This window comes from Cololabis saira, chromosome 16, assembly GCF_033807715.1.
Source record: "Cololabis saira isolate AMF1-May2022 chromosome 16, fColSai1.1, whole genome shotgun sequence".
NCBI lineage: Eukaryota > Metazoa > Chordata > Actinopteri > Beloniformes > Belonidae > Cololabis > Cololabis saira.
The window spans coordinates 9,092,299-9,113,846 of NC_084602.1; the positions used below are offsets into that span (position 1 = coordinate 9,092,299).

The 21,548-nt window shown below is 43.1% G+C and overlaps 1 protein-coding gene across 1 annotated transcript; it reads left to right on the top strand.

Moving 5' to 3' along the window:
* Positions 1 to 5,968: 5,968 nt before the first annotated feature.
* atp6v1c2 (ATPase H+ transporting V1 subunit C2) lies at positions 5,969 to 20,520 on the top strand. The gene is made up of 13 exons (XM_061743631.1): positions 5,969 to 6,091; positions 6,255 to 6,420; positions 7,780 to 7,847; positions 10,329 to 10,414; positions 11,256 to 11,350; positions 14,065 to 14,156; positions 14,243 to 14,338; positions 14,416 to 14,484; positions 15,721 to 15,813; positions 15,913 to 16,000; positions 16,083 to 16,180; positions 16,279 to 16,402; positions 20,405 to 20,520. Exons 2-13 carry the CDS (start codon positions 6,295 to 6,297, stop codon positions 20,492 to 20,494), a joined length of 1,125 nt encoding a protein of 374 aa, XP_061599615.1. The 5' UTR covers positions 5,969 to 6,091; positions 6,255 to 6,294; the 3' UTR covers positions 20,495 to 20,520.
* Positions 20,521 to 21,548: the final 1,028 nt, after the last annotated feature.

Below are 21,548 nucleotides of genomic sequence, written 5' to 3' on the forward strand. Positions count from 1 at the left end.
AAAAATGTAGACAATCTTTAGAAAGTCAAAGTCAAATTCGAGTGTACACTCGAATTTTCAACACTCAATTTATTAGGTTACTCAATTTATTAGGTTATTATTTTGTAAAGGAAAGTGTAAATGTTTTTTTTTTTTTTGTGTGTGTGTAACATCCAGTGTACCTCATATGGTGGTCAAATGGATAAAGGACCTGAAAAAACGTACAAAATTCATGAAAACTATTCAAATTACAAACCAAACATTAAATTAAGCTTTATTTTATTTATTCATTTTTCCCCCGCAGTGTAAACAAATCAGGCACCTGTCGGGTGTTAACATAAAAAAAATAATCAGGTACATAATGTGCGGTAAAAACATCATTTTGAAAATAACCAGGAACTGCAACTGTGATTCAAATGTGTTTAAATTCACTGGGAGGTACTTGCAGAAACATATGTATTCATTCAACCTTGATTACCTAATGCACCAAGTGAATCATTGACTGCACACACACACATTTTGCCAAAGCCGGTGACACAAATGATATGTTACTATTTATTGAAGTAATAATAATAAAACAAAAACCACAAAAACTTTTTGGCCATCAAGAAAGTTTTTATATTTTTTTTCTTGTGCTGCAGTTTTGTACTTTTGCTGCTTTGATTTTCTGGGACCTGCTTTCAAAGGGACGTATTTAATGCAGCAGAGCTGAGGCTCATACAGCTTATGGCTCAACGAAAACTCCCTATAATTCATTGAAGTTACTTTTGTCTTGGCTTATTATTAAACTTCACAATTTTTTTTTTGAACCGCCACCTTACTGTGGTGGAGGGGTTTGTGTTGCCCGAGGGATCCTAGGAGCTATGTTGTTGGGGGCATTACGCCCCCTGGTAGGGTCTCCCATGGCAAACAGGTCCTAGGTGACGGCCAGACTAAGAGCGGTTCACAAGCTTATTATGGTTAACAAAACACCAAGGACCGTTACGTCGCCCGGAATGGCGTCACCGGGGCCCCTCCCTGGAGCCAGGCCTGGGCCTTCACGTAGGCCCACCACCCGCAGGAAGGATCGTGATGAGCTGGGGCAATGTGGTCTGGGTAGCAGTCGTGGCGGGGTGCCTCAACGACCCAATCCCTGGACCAAAACCCTCTCAGTGGGGACATGGCATGTCACCTTGCTGGGGGGGAAGGAGCCGGAGCTTGTGCGTGAGGTTGAGAGATACCGGCTAGAGATAGTCGGGCTCACCTCCACACATAGCTTGGGCTCTGGAACCCAGCTCCTTGAAAGTGGACCCTCCACTACTCTGGAGTTGCCCAGGGTGAGAGGCGGCGGGCTGGTGTGGGCTTGGTTATAGCCCCCCAGCTCAGTCGCCATGTGTTGGAGTTCACCCCGGTGAACGAGAGGGTCGCCTCCTTGCGCCTTCGGGTCGGGAAACGATCTCTCACTGTTGTTTGTGCCTACGGGCCGAACAGCAGTGGGGAGTACCCGGCCTTCTTGGGGTCCCTGGGAGGAGTACTTGATGGTGCTCCAACTGGGGATTCATTGTTCTACTGGGGGACTTCAACGCTCACGTGGGCAATGACAGTGATACCTGGAGAGGCGTGATTGGGAGGAACGGCCTCCCCGATCTGAACCCAAGCGGTGTTTTGTTGTTGGACTTCTGTGCTAGTCACAGTTTGTCCATAACGAACACCATGTTCAAGCATAAGGGTGTCCATCAGTGCACGTGGCACCAGGACACTCTAGTCAATGATTGACTTTGTTGTCGTCTCATCTGACCTTCGGCCGCATGTCTTGGACACTCGGGTGAAGAGAGGGGCTGAGCTGTCAACTGATCATTCAACTCACCACCTGGTGGTGAGTTGGATGCACTGGCGGAGGAGGAGGTTGGACAGACCGGGCAGACCCAAACGGATTGTGAGGGTCTGTTGGGAACATCTGGCTGAGCCCTCTGCCAGGGACATCTTCAACTCTCACCTCCGAGAGAACTTCTCTCGGATCCCGGGGGAGGCGGGGGACATTGAGTCCGAGTGGACCATGTTCTCTGCCTCCATTGTCGACGCGGGGGCTCGGAGTTGTGGACGCAAGGTCTCTGGTGCCTGTCGTGGTGGCAATCCTAGAACCCGGTGGTGGACACCGGAAGTACAGGATGCCGTCAGACTGAAGAAGGAGTCCTACCGGGCTACGTTGGCCGGTGGGACTCCTGACGCAGTAGATGGGTACCGGCAGGCCAAGCGAGCCGCGGCTCGGGCAGTCCTGGAGGCAAAAACTCGGGTCTGTTGACACGCCTCTGCGACATTGCATGGAGGAAGGGGACAGTACCGCTGGAGTGGCAAACTGGGGTGGTGGTCCCTCTGTTTAAAAAGGGGGACCGGAGAGTGTGTTCCAACTACAGGGGGATCACACTTCTCAGCCTCCCCAGGAAAGTCTATGCCAGGGAGGAGAGGAGAGGAGAATACGGCCGATAGTTGAACCACGGATTCAGGAGGAACAATGCGGTTTTCGTCCCGTTCGTGGAACACTGGACCAGCTCTACACCCTCCGCAGGGTGCTCGAGGGTTCATGGGAATTTGCCCAACCAGTCTACATGTGTTTTGTGGATCTGGAGAAGGCATTTGACCGTGTCCCTCGTGCCATTCTGTGGGGGGATCAGTGAGTATGGAGTCCGGGGCCCTCTATTAAGGGCTGTCCGGTCTCTGTATGATCGGAGTAGGAGTCTGGTTCGCATTGCCGGCAGTAAGTCAGACTTGTCCCGGTGCCTGTTGGACTCCGGCTGGGCTGCCCTTTGTCACCGGTCCTGCTCATAATTTTTATGGACAGGATTTCTAGGCGTAGCCAGGGGCCGGAGGGGATCCGGTTTGGGAACCTCAGGATTTCATCTCTGCATTTTGCGGATGATGTTGTCCTGTTGGCTTCATCGGACCGGGACCTTCAGCATTTGCTGGGGCGGTCTGAGGCCGAGTGCGACACGGCAGGGATGAGAATCAGCACCTCCAAGACCGAGGCCATGGTTCTCCACTGGGAAAGGGTGGCATGCCTTCTCCGGGTGGGTGAAGAAGTCCTGCCTCAGGTGGAGGAGTTCAAGTATCTCGGGATCTTGATCACGAGTGAGGGAACGATGGAGCGTAAGATTGACAGACGGATCGGTGCAGCGTCCGCAGTTATGCGGTCGATGTACTGGACCGTCGTGGTGAAGAAGGAGGACCGAAAGGACGAGATCGCGGATACAAGCGGCCGAGATGAGTTTCCTCCGCAGGGTGGCTGGACGCTCCCTTAGAGATAGGGTGAGGAGTTCGGTCACCCGGGAGGAGCTCGGAGTCGAGCCGCTGCTCCTCCACATTGAGAGGATTCAGCTGAGGTGGCTTGGGCATCTGTACCGGATCCTCCTGGACGCCTCCCTAGGGAGGTGTTCCAGGCATGTCCCTCCTCCCTAGGGAGGTGTTCCAGGCATGTCCCTCCGGGAGGAGACCCCGGGGAAGACCCAGGAGACTATGTCTCTCGGCTGGCCTGGGAACGCCTCGGACTCCCCTCGGAAGAGCTGGAGGAAGTGTCTGGGATGAAGGAAGTCTGGGCATCTCTACTCAGACTGCTGTCCCCGCGACCCGGGAACGGATAAGCGGAAGAAGATGGATGGATTTTTTTTAAATTTCAGTATTTGAGGTTATTGTTTACCTGAAATGTTTCGGTGGAAGATGTCAACCGAAACACGTCAGGTAAACAATAACCTAAAATCCTTCACAGAGATAAAACAAACAGCGAAGTTTAAAACGTACTATTTTGGAGAATTAAAAAAAAACTTTCATGATTCTGTTGTCACTGTTTCTCAGCGAGTCTTTTCAAAACTACTGCTTACACAGATCAACAACATTAGCACCAGCTTCACATTATGAGGACCTTCCATGCAGCCTAATGAGCAGCAAGATGAGCACAGTTCACGCATGATCTTTTAAGTGCAGTGGGAGTATTGCAGATGATGATCAATTCGGAAACAAATTACATTGATTAATTGTGCTTTACTGATGCTTTAATTCCTCTACTAGATTAAGTTGGTGTTATTATCATCGTTGAGAGCCTTCTGCTGTTGCATGGATGTCAAATGAGCTTCTCTGTAGGGCTGTCCTGGATGATATAGTTTGTAACCACCATAGATCCATCAATGCTGTGGTATCTGGCTTCCCAATGATTTCCAGGATGTCCCTGTAATTAGAGGACAACTGAAATGGAACTGATTCTTTTGAACCATAACTCAGAAAAAAAGCCTAACATTTTACAGAGGGACATTGAAATAGTGAGAGAGATATAACAAGATAGGAGATATGACATATAAAGTTCTGACTCTGCCGTACATGGTAGTGATTCTGTCCTTGATGCAAAGTGATCAATGGCTGGTAAAATCATTTCTATCAGACTATTATACACAAACTCTTTTACAATTGTAAATAAATTGTTAAAAAAATGTTTAAATTAAAGTCTTTACTTATTTACATACATATGTGGTCCTTACCAGGTCTTAATACAAACACAACAGAGGTCATGTCACAACAGGTTGGTCATTATTTAAGAATAAAGAATTCATTCAAAGCAATGTGTGATAAACTAATGACACACATTGTAGAAACACCCTTCATGTCCAACAGTAATGTCAAGTTCTAGTGCGTGGATGCTACCCCTGCAGTTCATCTTCCACCCCTTCGAACTAACCACAAGTTTTAATTTAAGCGTCCAGGTTTTAATTTGGCGGCTGGTGAGTCTGTATGGATGCAGCTGCTGCAGCTCCTGCAGCCTCCTCGTTATCTTATCTTTCAGTGCACAAAGACAAATGTGGTTTCGTAAAAAGACAAACGTCTAGCATGGTTAACAGAGACGGAGGAAGATGTTCTATATAAAAGCAGAAACCATAATGTAGGTGGAAAGTTATTTTTATCTCCAATGGAGATTTCTTTTTTTGACCCCAGTCTGACCAAACTGTTAATACTAAATTCATGTAGTCTATTCGTTTGAAAAAAAGAAAGAAAGAAAAAGCGGCCAATCTTTGGTTCTGGCTGAATATTTCTAAGCACACAGTCGCTTTTAACTGTTAACTTTGGTGCATGGACATTAGTTTAGAAGTGTGCGTACGTGCGTGTGCGTATGTATGAACGCGTGTTTAGCTGCTTCAGAAAGCAAACATCAGCCAGCACAAGTGGCATCTAAAAATGTCATCTCCGAGCTATGGCTTCAATTTCTTACTTTTAGGTTCCTTTGAGAAGTGCCTGATCTTTTGTCTCTTTGATTCACTATGACTTTTCTAAAATAGCTTGAAAATATCTGCTTTGGTCTGATTTAAACTGTAGTTGACTCCGAGTTAGACTTGACTAGTTCTAATATACACCTTCTGGTGCAACCTAGACACATCATCAGTGTTGTATCCGGGGGTCACGGGGTGTTTGGGGTCTCACAACAGACACCCTCGCCCAGGCGACCCAGCCTGGGTGATCAAGTCCCGGCTTGTGTCTAGGTAGCTTTTGTGGTCCACGGATCGCCCCGCTTGATCCACAGCCTTCTCTGCTGCGTCTGCGATGTTCTTGATGGCTTTTCTGTGCTGCAGTCCCTTCACTCCCAGCATCTTGAGTGCCCTGCTGAGAGACTGGCCAGCAAACCCTCTGCAACCGACCTGGATGGGGTTGCATCGGGTCCTCCATCCCTTGCTTCGGCATTCGGCATGACTAACTTTCTTATAATAAATAACAGAGAATGACGCTTTCAATGTTGCACCTGGTGCACAAATTAAAGAGAACGATACGTAAACAAAGTTAATTATTGCTTTTTCTTAACTGTTCCCATCATATCAATGCATAAGTGTCCAACAACATACAAAACAAATGACGTCCAACTGCTAAACTTGAAGGAACTCTGACCCTGAAGTGGAAAGTGGAAATCAAGCTCTTCCACTGATGAGGGTTTACTCCGATTTCCTGGTGTGATAACAGTTTCCTGTGACAGTACGGGGCAGATGGCTGTCAGTGTGACGTGGAGCTGCAGCTCAGACATCAGAGAGTCTCAGGAGGAGCAGCTGATCACACCTAAACCCCCACAGTGCTGGTGACACAGGATGGGCATGACCATAACCTGAAGGTAGGCTTGAAAGGACTTTTTTATTTTTTGGATTTCAAGTTTATTTTACTTAGACTGATGTATCGCTCATGACACTGAAAGTCAATTTAAAACGCAGGAACATAGAGTTGATGCATGTTGATGACAGAGACAGAGTTGATGATATATGTCTGTTTGCTTTTAGCATTTTTGGGGACGATTTCTGACAAAAGCTGCGGAGCATCATGACATTTTGGTTGATTTCCGTCCCGCTGGACAAGACCAGTTCAGCCAGTGCAGAAAAACTGAGGCGCAGCATCACCAAAAGCCGCCTGGCATCCTGCTGGAAGTTCTCCATTCCAGATCTCAAGGTGAGGTTGGGTAATATCTGCATCCTTGAGCTTGAGGACGGAGAGAACTAATACTACTACTGTCATTTAGCAGACGCTTTTGTCCAAAAAGTCTTACATCTGAGAGAAAAAACACACCATTTCGCCTGGTGAGCAATTAGGGATAGGCCTTGCTGAGGGGCCCGAGGTGGTTAAGCTTGGTTGCCAATCCGGGGCTTTAACCTGATCCTCTGAACCCAAGCCCACCTCTGTAGCCTCGACTACCACCCCCCACACTGTATATTTGTTCTTTGTTCATACGGGTGCAGTCAGTACTCGAGTTGTAAAAAAACATCAGGGGGGATGGTGGATTTTATCATATGGGGACAGATAATTTGTGCTGATTACAAATAATATAATATATTACAAATAATAGCAGTGACCAAAACACCTGCAGAAATACTGCAGGAATGACATAGCAGCAGTTAAATGCAGCCTTCTGTAAGCTTTAAATATCCACTGGGCTTACATCAAATACATCAAAACACAACAATAAAAAACAGTTTTCTGAACTTATCAATATGACTCTGTCCTTCACAGGATAAGTAAAATGGATCACTGCAAAAACTCAAAATCTTAACAAGAATATTTGTCTTATTTCGAGTTAAAATGTCTCATTTTAGTAAAAAAAATCTCATTACACTTAAAACAAGACTCACCACTGGAAAAAATAACAATTTTCACCTGTTTAGAGTAGATTTTCACTTGAAATAAGTAGAAAAATCTGCCAGTGGAACAAGATTTTTTGCTTGTAATAAGAAGATAAATGTTGTCCCACTGGCAGATTGTCCTACTTATTTCAAGTGAAAATTTGCTTGAAACAGGTGAAAATTTTTCTGGTGCTATTTTTCTGGTGATGACTCTAAATGTTGAAAATGCAGTAATACCACATCCATTGATGAAATGACATAAGGGATGGAAAGGGGGGATGGCAGTTTTACTGGGGGGATGATTTTGACCGTTTTTATTTCAGGGGGGGATGCCATCCCCCCTCATCCCCCCTCATCCCCCCTCATCCCCCCTCATCTCCAGTACTGGGTGCAGTAGAGGGCACTCGAGGAGGTGATGGTATTTGGTGTCCTCGGGTGAAAGCACCAAGGGTCACGTTTCTGTCTACAGTTAGAGGCAAAATTTCCACCTGACCTGTTTCACCTACAGCTACTGTTCAACTCTAACATAAATAACCTTCAAATGTAATGCTGAATGTGCCCTGTGGACTAAATCCTGCACAGAAGAGTTCATACGTAATGAACCTACGTGTCGCGATGTGAGTTTTCTGTGACATCAGACGAATGGTACACCTGTTACAGTAAACATTAACTGTGCTGTCTGTGGCTGCAGGTGGGAATCCTAGACAGCCTGCTCCGCGTCTCAGATGATCTCTCCCAACTCGATACGCTGACTGAAAGGTAAAGGTCAGCTGCATGTTCTGCTTTCTCTAATTGATAATTGTGTTGTGGACCAGTAACTCTGAGCTTGTGTGTGGTGATTAATTGATGACGAGGGGGAGCCGCTGGTTAGTTTTACCTCCTGATTTTAAATTCATTGTTGGTCTACTTCAGATAATGTGGTGCATAGAGGGGATGTTGTTACCTATTTACAGTCTTTTTAGGAAGTTTACACTCATGGACATGTATTTAATGGAACAAATCTGCTCTTAAACTATTTCTGTATTCTGTCTTCTGGTGCAAAATGATTTTAGAGATCACTACTGATCACGTGGAGGCATATACGTCTGCTGTGACTAAACTAAAATACTAGGTACATCTCGCTGGTCCAAGCGCATTTAGACGTGCGTTACAATTCAATTCAATTCAATTTTATTTATATAGTGTCTAATACAACACGCTTTCCAGAGACCCAGAACATGACCCCCGAGCAGTTATTACATAAACAATGGCAAGGAAAAACTCCCCTTTAGGAGGGAGAAACCTGGACCAGGACCAGGCTCATAAGGGGGGACCCTCCTGCCGAGGGCCAGACTGGGGGGTCAGGGATGTCAACAGCACAGCAGGCAGGTGGAAGCAGCAACGAGATTACCAGGGGTGGGGACCGCAGGCCAGCACACAGCTCCCGAAGCTCCGGCCCAATCATCAAGCCCCAGGTTAGGTTCAGGGTCAGGGAAAGGTTGAGAAGGGGCAGGGCCAGGGAGAGGAGTCTTGAGGGACAAATCTCTCCCCCGCCTGACCGGGCCCTGCCCCTCTCACTCCCATGCTGCAGGTTCCGGTGTTGTGCATTCAGAGATGCTCTTCGCCACCGGTAGAGGATGCTGCACCATGTACAAAAGAGAAAAAAGAGAAGAAAAGGGGGGGCCAGCACAAGAAACTACAGGAGCGACTCTAACACACTAGAGTTTACACTACCTAGAGATTTACCAACACCAACTAGAGGTTTACTAAACACTAACTACAGGGTTTACTAAACAGAAAGGTTTTAAGTTTAGTTTTAAAGGTGGAGGTGGTGTCAGCCTCCTTAACCCAGAGTGGAAGTTAGTTCCATAGTAATGGTGCCTGGTACTAGAACGCCCGCCCTCCAAATCTACATTTGGATACTCTAGGAACTACGAGTAAACCTGCACTCTGACAACGGAGAGCTCTGTTAGGAACATACGGTACTATCAGGTCTTGCAAATAATGTGGAGCTAAGCCATTTTGGGCTTTATACGCAAGTAATAAAATTTTAAAATTTTAAAAGTTACAGTATGTCCGCCGTGGCAAGGGCTGACACCTGAACTTACTATGCTGCCACCATGCAGTCAGAAGTGGTAAACCAATAAGAAAATAGCTGCTGCAATTAAAAATAAATTGTACGCATTTTGATGATTAATTCAATCTTCAAATCCCCACTCCAGACTCACCTGTTTAAGATTGTCTACTCCCCATAGGTCCAACTACGCCATCCTTCTTTCTTTTACTACATGCAAATTTTATCCATTGTGGTTTTGCCTGTTTGTTGTAAAGTATTCTTGAGTTCCATGAAAGGCTTATAAATAAAATGTATTATTATTATTATTATTATTATTATTATTATTATTATTATTATTAGGCCTATTATTATTATTAGGCCTATTATTATTATTATTAATAATAATAAAATGGAGAAATAAGTTGTGGGCCTAGACACCTTTGCACAGAAATGCAATGCAAAACAATGGCAGATATAAAAGCAAACAAAGAAAGGAGGGAGTCTCTCCAAGAACTGTGGGGAAGGAACCTGATGAAGCTGATGTGTGGTGCTGGTAAAGCAGGTGAAAAAAATGTGGATGTTCTTCCTTGAAGTGGAGTCGGTGTTGGGAAGCCAATAGGATTGATTTAACTGAGAAAGGATGATCATATAGTCCAAAATGTCCCCAAGTCTTGATTTGACAAGAGAATTTTGATCCTTCTCATCTCAGGTGACCCCGCTTTAGGCATGGATGTCGAGTCACTTTTACAATGATGCACAACATTCCCTTTTGGTTGTTTTTTTGTAAAAGATAACACTCCTGACATTCATTTAATGACAGTGGAAAAACCAAGGCAATAAGAAAGAGAAATAGTTTATCTCTTGCTTTCATGCCTCTGAATTGATTTTCATTGCTGGTCTTTAATCTAGTGTCATTGTGTTGTAAAGAAATAGTTGTTGAAACAAACAACTGCAGAGTTACCTCCGGGGGGATTTTTCTGATAGTACAGGCAGGAGACCACATGAGCTACACAACTCTTCCAAGAAATATCCAATATTCTTTCAAATTAGATTTAAATTGATAGTTTAATAGGGAAGAGTGCATTAGTGTTCCTTCAGGAAAATTACACCACAAATGTGAGGAAAACAGATGTCCAAGAGGCAGAAAATGTGAAAAATGGCATAAATAGTCTGTAATAATGGCTTATTTCCTGTTACCTGGCTAGTGTGATGAAGAGAATAAGCCAGTGCATGAAGGAGGTGATGGAGCCATCAAGTAACGGAGGGGTGGAGAGTGCTTTAGCCAATGGAGGTGAGTCAAACATCCACCCATCCATCCATTTCCTATACCCGTTATATTTCATTTTTCATTTTTCATTTTATTCTTTATTTCCTTCAAAAAATAAAACAAACAATTCAATACAAATACAAATACAAATGTTCATACATTGTGAATGAAAAGGGAGCAGAAAGAAGAAGAATCTTATCTAATCTGCCCCTTTTTCCAAGAAATAAATTCACAAATAACATGAATTAAAAAAAAACAACAACTAAGTAAATAAAAAACTAAAATAAAATAAAATCACTGCCATCTATGGGTATGTCAAACTTAACTAACATATTACATTATATTTACTTAACATACAGGCTTTAATTGTTCTTTTGAATGTAATGTTTGATTTGGATTCTTTGTTTTCTTTCTTCAGATTGTTCCATAAACTGATTCCTTTCACAGAAACACAACATTCCATCAATTTAGTCCTGCATCTTGGTTTAAAAAAAATCTCTGTTCCTTTTAAGGATCTATCTTTTATCTTTATCTTTTGCAGCGTCACATATAAAACTCTGTAAATGCATTAAAACCAGTTCCATAAAGACAAAAGCACTGAACCCCTGCCCATCAGAAACTACACCAACTCTAGATCACTCTCCCCCTCAGATCACACATGAATCAGAGAGCCGTCCTGCCCCCAAAAGCTTCCCTTACAGCTCCAAGTGGTATTTTACTCGTTGGCAGTCTGCTCTGTGAGCTGCTGAGCAATGACCTGTGCATCTTTGCTGTGTTGTTGTCCTTTTGCTGTGTTCCTATCATGTGTTTGCAATTTTGGATTTTTAGTTAGGTCTAATTTACTTTTTTTTTTTCTTTCCCTCAGTGGAGCTGACAAGTTATGTGACCAATTTTCAGTGGGATAAAGCCAAGTATCCCACAACTCTGCCTCTCTCCAGTCTGGCAGAAATCATCAACAAGGTACAAACTAATGAAACTACACATAATAATAAGTGACATGCAGCTACAGGCAGATTGTTGTTTTGTTTTTGTGTAAGAAAACACAACTGTTAACAATATTCATATTAAAGATTGTGACACTTTAAAAAAGATAAAACTATGAACCTGTATATTATATAATAATAAGCACAAATATAATAACTAAGACAAAGAAAGTTTGATTAAATAAGCAATAAAACAGTTAAAACAGATTTAGACAAAGTAAGAATAATATGAATCTTAGAGAACATGGAGATGCAGTTGCTGTCACAGAGTGGTAGGATGAGGACCCAGATGCAGGAGAGCGAGAGGCAGGAGTTCCAAAAAGGGGTTTATTCCACAAAAGCAAAAGAACAAAAAACGGTGCAGAGCAGGATCAAACCAAGAACCAGGATCATGAATAACAAAACTACGGGACAACATGGAGGGAGCAAACAGTACGGAACCACAAGGAGCAAGGGAAAGACAAGACCAGATATACACAAGGGGGTAACGAGACACAGGTGTGAACAATCAGGGCAGATGGAAAACAGCAGAACAGAAACACAAACTGGGGGAAATGTCAACCACTGACAGTTGCAGTGTAGTCGCAGGGGTGGCAGAAAGTTCAATTAAACAAGTGCGTGGTAACCAGCAAAGTTTTCAGTTCAACTTTAAAAGTGGTTCAAGTGGGGCGCATTTCATATCAACATGAAGTTTATTCCATCTGTGTACCACAAAATGGTTAAAACCATTTTCACCCTTCTACCAGCCGACTGACCTTAAACATCTCAGAGCCATTATTGCTCAATCTTCTATTAGGAAATCAGGACGTATTGTGGCTACATATTAGTGATCAATTTTCTAACTTACAGGCACGCTTAGACATGAGATTTCGAAGAGCTGCCTTGATAACTGCCTTGAGTTACAGCCTTGATAAGGATGCTGAAACTCACGTCTGATGCAATTACAACTCAGATTTTTAGTTTGGGTCATTTCAAGCTTTACAGTAAGTTCCATTCTCTCATTTTTGTTGCCAAATAACATCTTTTCTGTCTCATTTTGACTCTCATTTTGACACTGTGATTGGACCCAGCTTTTCACTTCCTCTGAGCACTGACAGAATGAGTCTAAGGCCATACTCCTCTGGTGAAAGAGCCAAGTAAATCTGGGTGTCATTTGCATATTGTAATTTGACCTAGCAGAAGCATGAAAAGGTTAAGTAACTCCAGGTCATGAAGAAGAGCTCAGATTTAAACAACATAGCCTTTATAGTAGTATAGTAGTAAGTTCCTCCAAAAACCCTGTGTGTTGCCATGACCGCTCACACCTACTCATACGATTAAAGCAAAAATAGCTAACCTCTAGTAATCCAATTAACATTTGCAGTTTATTTTACATACACGACTATGCATGGATGTCCTGGTTACACAATTATACATGTAGATGCAAACATAAATTGTATACCTGATGCTTAATATTCTATATACAGTGGGGCAAAAAAGTATTTAATCAGCCACCAATTGTGCAGGTTCTCCCACTTAAAAAGATGTGAGAGGCCTGTAGTTTTCATCATAGCTACACTTCAACTATGAGAGACAGAATGGGGGGAAACAATCCAGGAAATCACATTGTAAGATTTTTACTTGGTGTGAAGAGATCAACTGTTGGAGAAATTATTGAAAAATGGAGGACATACAAGACACTGAAAATCTCCCTCCATCTGAGGCTCCACGCAAGATCTCACCCTGTGGGGTAAAAATGATCAAGAACGATAAGTAAAGATCCCAGAACCACACGGGGATCTAGTGAATGACCTGCAGAGAGCTGGGACCAAAGTAACAAAGGAACCATCAGTAACACACTACGATCAGGGACTCAGATCCTGCAGGGCCAGACGTTCCTGCTGAAGACAGGACATGTCCAGGCCCGTCTGAAGTTTACTAGAGAGCATTTGGATGATGCAGAAGAGGATTGGGAGAATGTTATATGGTCACATGAAACCAAAATAGAACTTTTTGGTAGAAACACAACTTGTCGTGTTTAGAGGAGAAAGAAAGCTGAGTTGCATCAAAAGAACACCAAACCTACAGTGAAGCACGGGGGTGGAAACATCATGCTTTGGGGATGTTTCTCTGCAAAGGGACCAGGACGACTGATCTGTGTAGGGAAAGAATGAATGGAGCCATGTATTGTGAGATTTAGAGTGAAAACCTACCAAACACATCGCCTGGGCAATGAAGGAATGGTTTCGTAGGAAACATTTCAAGGTACTGGAGTGGCCTAGCCAGTCTCCAGATCTCAACCCCATAGAAAATCTTTGGAGGGAGTTGAAAGTCCGTGTTGCCCAGCGACAGCCCCAAAACATCACTGCTCTAGAGGAGATCATGGAGGAACGGACCAAAATACCAGCAACAGTGTGTGAAGACTTACAGAAAACGTTTGACCTCTGTCATTGCCAACAAAGGGTGTATAACAAAGTATTGAGATGAACTTTTGTTATTGACCAAATTCTTATTTTCCACTATAATTTGCAAATACATTCTTTAAAAATCCCACAATGTGATTTTCTGGTTTGTTTTTTTTTCATTTTGTCTCTCATCGTCGAGATTTACCTCTGATGAAAATCACAGGCCTCTCTTATCTTTTTAAGTGGCAGAACTTGCACTTGCAACTGGTGTCTGACTAAATACTTTTTTTCACCACTGTACTTACAGGATGTTTCTCAGGTGGAGGCAGAATTAAAATCCCGTGCTGCAGAGTACATCAGTATGAAAGCCAACTTGCAAAAACTTGAACTCAAGCTGGAGTGAGTGACATCAGTTGGATGATCAGTACTGCAGATGCACATCCTGATATCAGGTGCACATTTGATCTAACTTTTCTTCTGTCCAGTGGAAATCTGCAAACTCGTAGTCTGAACGGCATTGTGAGGAAAGAAGACTTGGTGGTGTCCGAGTACCTCACCACTGTGCTGGTAGTGGTGAGCAGGTCAGTCAGGTGACATGTTTGCCTCTGAGTGCATTCTTTTGATATTTTGTAAATGCTGACATGTGTGTGCATCACAGAGGGAGGTACCTGCAGTGGGAGAGGAATTACGAATCCTTCTCTGACTTTGTGGTTCCACGTTCGAGCAGGTTCGACCATCTCTATGCTGTCTCAGCCATTCCAGTACATTTCAGTGCAAATGCACCATATTGAGATCCAAGAACTGGTTTTCAGCCTCCTAAAAGCCAGTCTCAATCCCCCCCCCTAGTCCTACTTTTCAGCCCTACCCTCAAATTATGCGCTTTCCCGTGAGGGTAGTGGTGTCCCAATTCCTCTTTGCATCTAGGGGGAGTGTGCATATCGAGGGCTAGTGTGTATGAACCTAGCCCTTCACAGCGAGGGATTTCAGATACTGACTCGCCGACGGAGGGCCAGAAAAATTTCCCAGAATGCTTTACGTCATCTTTTGCAGACTGAATCAAACCAAAAAACATGGTGGACATTTCTAATTTTTAGTGAATAAAATCAATATTTTGAGTTAGTTACTGCATAAAAATGCTTTTTGATTACATTTCTAGCGAGAAATATATATTTTACTTTCATAATATTCACTCAGTGAATGTACATAATCACTCGCTTGCCTGTTGTTTTAAAGATCACGCCAGAATAAAGGCTGATTTATGGTTCCGCGTTACACCAATGCAGAGCTTACGGCGTAGGGTACGCGGCGATGCAACGCGGAACCATAAATCAGCTCCCGAGCCGGCGGCTCTTCTCATCCCCGAAAACATCGGATCAAATTTCTTAACAGGCGTTATTAGGATAAACTGAGCCCAGGTTGGGGATCTTAACGGTTACTTTTATGCCTGAAAAAATATAAAAACTTAATAAAGTGGCATATTAACAGCGCTACAGCTGAAATTAAAACAGCTTTTAGCTCTCGGCTTCCTGATATGGTGTGACGTATGTGCAAACGTAACTACGCAGTCGCTTACGTACCCTAACGTAAACCATGCAGTGACAAAGCAAGTGGTGTCCCAATCCCTAGGGAAGATTACAAGGGCCCTACCTATTTTTAGGGCTAGTGGTAGAAAGTAGGGGGTGTATTGGGATTGGCCCTAGTATCAATAGGTGTTAATTTTTCAGTGGAAAGTGTCAGGACTGTTGCTTAGAGATACTGAAAAGTAGGGAATCAGGAGACGGGAGTAGTGGACAATGTCTTTAATTGAGTTTAATTACTTTTTAATATGTGACTGAGAAAAGGTTCAGGTTGAATCTTCAGTTGTAAGTGAAAAGACCTTCGGTCTCACTTTAGACTAATTTAATTGATGTTGCTGCAGGTTGTTTTGCTCTAATTTTCTCTCACTAGTTTGTCTGACCTTCAGGAAGCTGTGTGAGGACAGAGAAGAGGGCGTCTTCTCAGTGACGCTCTTCAAAAGAGCTGTGAATGAATTCAGAGTCAACGCTCAGGAGAGCAAGTAAGCAAGAAGGAAACAAAGAAACCAGAAACAAATCCAGTATGATCAAAGCCGCGTTATACGTGTCCATTATCCTAATTTAGTCTATAATTCACACAGGTTTGTGGTGCGTGAATACAGCTGTGAGCAGGAGGAGAAGCAGCAGCAGGAAATCATGCAGTTTAGTATTCACAAAAAGGAACAATATGTGAGTCTGATGCTTCATTGTCCCTCTACATGTGAGACTGCGTTGTGGTGTATTTATGCATGAATTGTCTCCTCCTCTGCAGGGAATCTTTGTGCATTGGCTAAAGGTGAATATAAGTCAGGTGTTCATTGCTTGGATTCACTTGAAAGCACTAAGGGTGTTTGTGGAATCGGTCCTCAGGTAAGTAGGTGATGTTCATGCTGGTTCTCTCTCATCATTAATGGAAACTGAGCTGCGACTGATCTTAACGGGACATCTCTGCATGACGGTATCTCCAGGTATGGATTGCCTGTCAATTATCAGGCTGTTCTGCTGCAGATTGACAAGAAGCACTCAAAAAAAGTGAGAGAAGAACTGTCCTCTCTGTTTGTGCATCTGGACCCCACTGGCACTATGACAGATGTAAGAGATGCAACTTTATATTTTATATTCTGAGCTGCTTTATATCACTCACTTTCTGCAGTAAGTCTCCAAACCAAATGTTTTGTTTTCACTCCAATACACAATAATAACTTTAAATACATTTCTGGTTGCAAATTAGTATATAGAAGCAAAAGATACAGCGTACGGTACTTTATAAGAAGTTCATTGGATTTAACTTGGAAACGGTGTCATCTTAGAGTGCTTTTGAGTCAGTCTACATTCAAATTCAAATTGGCTTTATTGGCATGAATGATAATAATCATTGTTGCCGAAAGCATACATACAATAAATCACGAGACAATCAACATACGAAACACCAATACAATTACAACAAATACCCAACACCAACACCTGCATACAATACATTACAATACATACAATACATTCACATAGATACAGAACTATTTTACATTCATATTACATTCTCTGTTAAAGCTGCACTAGAATGGAACTCCATCCCTGCAACTATCAGAGAACTGGACACATACAGTTTATTTAGAGCTCATTTAAAGAAATGGTTGATTAATACTCAGCTCTGTCAGCACTAAAACTTAATTGCACCTTTCTGTACTTGTCTGCACTTTCTGTACCTTCCTGTACTTTATCTGTATTCTTACATCTGTCCAGGGACTGCAGATGAAAAATAGCCTCTTGGCTAACTCTGGCACATTTACAGTAATGTTTTATTGATGTGCATTGTCCCTGTCAAATAAACCAATAAATAAATAAATAAATAAATCTAAGTTAGCAGAGAGATTGTTGTTAAGTTTATCTTTCAACTTGGAAAAAACCCCTTGGCAACATTTAATAACTGATTTCTTTAAATGACCCTGAGAAAGGAACAATTTGTTTCAGCTCACAATTGTTCACCAGTATGTCACTTGTAGACGTATCTGGGTTGACTCACGCTCGGCAGCTGGTACTGAGCCCGAGTGTGACTGACTAAGTTTGGTTCGTTTGGATTCACGAGTCACGAGTGCAGAATGATTCCTGCTCTCTGGCACAGCTGGAAGAGGTATGCTTGGGCATAGCTGCGCATGTATGTGGATGACGATGCGTACGCAGTGTATGCACAGCTGGTAATACACACCTCAGATGACAGGAAGTTGCTGTGCTACATAATCCAGAAGACCTGAGTTTATTTCCAATCTCTCCAAAGACTTTCTGCACTTACTTTATTGTTTTGAACTTCACTTTTACTTCCACCTCCTGTTTGGTTAAGTCTTGATGGCCTTGGTTTAGCCCCTTAAACCTAATTGGTTAAAGTTAAAGTTATGCTGCCATAATATGGTGTATTTCAGGGGTAGGCAATTCCGGTCCTCGAGGGCCGGTGTCCTTCATGTCTTAGATGTTACCCTGCTTCAGCACACCGTGATAAAAGTACCTGTGTCATTAACAGAATTGTGCAGCCTTGGATGACAAGCTGATGACGATGATTAATTAGAATCAGGTGTGTTAAAGCAGAGAAACATCTAAAACATGCAGGACACCGGCCCTCGAGGACCGGAATTGCCTACCCCTGGTGTATTTGTTAGATACACGCACTGAGTCATTTTAATAATTTCAGCAGATTAATGGTACCTGAATTATGGTTCTGCGTCAAACCAACGCAGAGCACACGCCGCCGTCGTGACGCCGTCGTGAACCCTTCGGACTTCTCCGCCACTCCATTTCTCCACGGTGCAATACCCCCCGTGACCGCTAATTCGCGATCTTTTCCTGAATGGTTTATCCAACTTTTTCCGGTCACAGTGAATCAAAGAGATAAGGACAACTATTGTGCAAAAATCCAAAACAAAAAAAATCACACATACACGAAGAAAAGAGCGCTGAAAGTTCACGACTGCTTCAAACCGGAAACCGGAAATGCGTTGCTACCAAGCGAACCAATCACAGCCCTCTCCGTCTGCATGTGGTCTGCGTCGCCTCGAAGCGTAGTTACAATTTTCGGGAGGTGCACGTCAGTGACGGCGTCAGTGACGGCGTCAGTGACGGCGTCAGTGACGGCGTCAGTGACGGCGTCTGGTACGCGTCAACGCGTACCAGACGCCGTAGGCACGGTGTCGTTTTGACGAACCATAACTCAAGATTAATGGCATTTAAATGAGCAAACATCATTATGAGATGATTGCTGGAAGCATCTTTAAAGTTGGCTTGAGGGGAGACGTGTCTCAACGATGCAAATATTGTTGAAAAAGCCATCTACCCTGTACCTGACATTGGTACTAGTGCTTGTTGTGTTTGTGACGCTGTAACTTGTAGTCCTGGACTTCTTTGGGTTTATTACGTTCATGTACCTTAGAGAATGTTGAGTTAACTGTTTCTGAAATTACGGCAAGTAGTATCCAGATATATGTGGGAGGAAACACACTTCTACCAAGCAGACTGAGCAGAGATGTTGTTTGCAGAGAAACAATCACATTTTGGGTCTCGTTAAATCTCTGATCAGCGCCTCATTCACAGCTGAGCTCAGTTGGACCAGGAAGGGAGCGGATCATTGGAGTCTGAAATTCAAACATGTTTGTTCATCCAAAAAAAAACATTGTGACCCACACACTAGAGATAACCCACCTAAGCAGGAGAAAGTGGGTCAACAGTTAACAGCGGGAACAGGAACAATTTGTAATGCACAAACTGCGGGCAGTAGGAAAACAACCAATGTACTCTCAGGATATTTTCTCTATTTAGGCAATGTTCAAGGAGTAGATGTGAATAAATAAATAAATCAAATAATCAGGCTCAATTTTGAGAACATGTGGAAAGAGGTGGAGGAGAGAGTGCAGGCAGGGTGGAGTGGATGAATATATACTGGGTGTGATGGAGATGGAAAGGAATAAAAATGAGCTTATCAGAGGAACAGGCAGTTACCTTGGAGAGAAAGTACAAGTAGCTGAGTTGAGATGGTTTGGACGCATAAAGAGGAGGGGTGGTGAAAACACCGGTAAGGATGCTGCACATGGATCTGCCAGGGAGGAGAGAAAGGGGTGACAAAAGATTGGCTGACGTGACAGAAGAAGATGCAGAAGAACCGGGTATGATGGAAACAAGAGGTCCACTGTGGCCACCCCTAACGGGAAAAGAAGAAGATAGGCTCAAGCACCTGACGCTGACATTTTTGGAATTAAAATCAATAAAAACAGATCAATATACAAAGCTACCTACTTACACTGATGACAGTTTCAAATCTGTAAAATTATATTAGATTAGATTAGACAGTCGAAGCTTAAAAGCAGGCAAGTGAAGGTGGAGCTGAGGCACGGGGAAAAACATAATTAAGACGATAGCAGGAAGATAGGCAGAGTCTGGGAGTCTGGGAGTCTGGGAGGATGGGAGGATGAGAGGATGAGAGGATGGGAGGATGGGAGGATGGGAGGATGGGAGGATGGGAGGATGGGAGAAGGACACTGATGACAAAGTCCACATTCCAGTCCAGAAACTGGGGGAGCTCCGGAGCCACACCCAGTTATGATAGAAGGTGTCTGAATTCTCCAAATGATCAAGAAACTAAGCCATAGTGCTTTTATTATTTCATTTTGCATCAGCAACAAAAAAATCCTGTTTAAAAAGAAAGAAGGAATTTAAAAGGCTTGATTTTAGGAAAAGAGGGTGAATATTATTTATACTATACATGTTTAAATATTTGTTTAAAGACTGGGGACAGGCCAACTGGATGCCATATTTCATGCTGGTGTCTAAATGAGGAGAACCACTGACAACCATCTGCTGTTTGTCGCTCATGAAACCACGTGTGTCTCAAGCAGTACCAGGCTCGCCATTCTCAGACCAAAGAGCACAGAGATGCGTTTGTGCTTCATGCTGCAAACATTTACTACATGCAGATAGTGACGGGATGCATGGTTCATTATTTACAATGCAGAACTGAGTTTGCATGGTTCACTAGCCCCCACCTATTACCAAGATCAGTTTTCATCTTTCAAGGTGTGCACTGTAACACGGTTTTCTGTGTTATCTGCCCAACAGATGTGCTGTGACATCCCAGAACTCTGCCAGCCGGAGTATTCCTCCTACATCTGCTTCCACATCAGCCCCGACCTGCTGGAGATCAGCTAGTGGCCCTCGGTGCGGCGCAGCATGGCTGTAAAGAATCTGTAAAGAACAAGCCCCCTGAATTAGATCATTCTGGCCTTTTTCTTGCTGCAAAAGCTGCATATTTTATCGGTTAGGAGTTGTATACAATTTCCTTTTTTAGTGAATGGATGCAAGTCCTCTGGACAACCATACAAACTGTAGCTGCCTGCACTTTATGTTTGAGAGATGTTTTTCAGGGATTTATTTTGAGATCATGCTGCAGATATTCACAACAATGTACCGCTGCAAGTACTTGAAAACATTCTTCCAACTATGTCCAGGTCTTACTGCCACCAGATAAAGTGGGATTCTTCATGCTCTATTAAACATTACTCAGCAAAGCAGGTCAGCTCACCGTTCAGTGTTATGAAAGAAACAGATATGCTTTCTACTTTACTAATATTTGATCAGAATGTACCAATAAATACCAGTACAACCAAACCAAAACTCCATTACTCGTCTTTCAAATCTAAATCAAACTGCTGTAATCCACATTTTTCATTATAATATCTGGTATTTTTAATCTACGGGCAGCGGCTGCAAATAAATTAGTGGTTTATAGACCGGGTGTCAAGATTAATCAATACATTTCAGATTATTAGTTTTACTTTAGAGATGTAATATAATCAGGTATGCGTGTCTGTAGGTCCAGTAAAATATAGCATAAACATAAACCCGACTACAGACCACTTCTGAAGCTTAATGCTGGTTGACAAAGGTTGTGCTGCAGATCTTAAAGACTCAATGTGACAGTTCTGAAATTCCAGTGTCATAATTATACTATAGTGCAGTCATATGTGCATGTTTGCAGGCCGGAGCTTTGGGAGCTGTGTGCTGGCCTGCGGTCCCCTGCCATTGTTTATGTAATAATTGCTCAGGGGTCATGTTCTAGGTCTCTGGAAAGCCTCTAGAGACAACATCTGTTGTATTAGACTCTGTACAAATAAAATTGTATTGAATTGAATGGGAAACATGTTTTCTCATAGGGCCAGAGTCCCACACATAAAGTGGAAAAGAACCACATATTGGACAATTA

Coding starts and splice junctions, on each gene's coding strand:
- atp6v1c2 (XM_061743631.1), top strand. CDS start 6,295: ATGACATTTTGGTTGATTTCCGTCCCGCTGGACAAGACCAGTTCAGCC. Junction 7,848..10,328: donor CTCGATACGCTGACTGAAAG/GTAAAGGTCAGC, acceptor TTACCTGGCTAG/TGTGATGAAGAGAATAAGCC. Junction 16,001..16,082: donor TTCACAAAAAGGAACAATAT/GTGAGTCTGATG, acceptor CCTCCTCTGCAG/GGAATCTTTGTGCATTGGCT.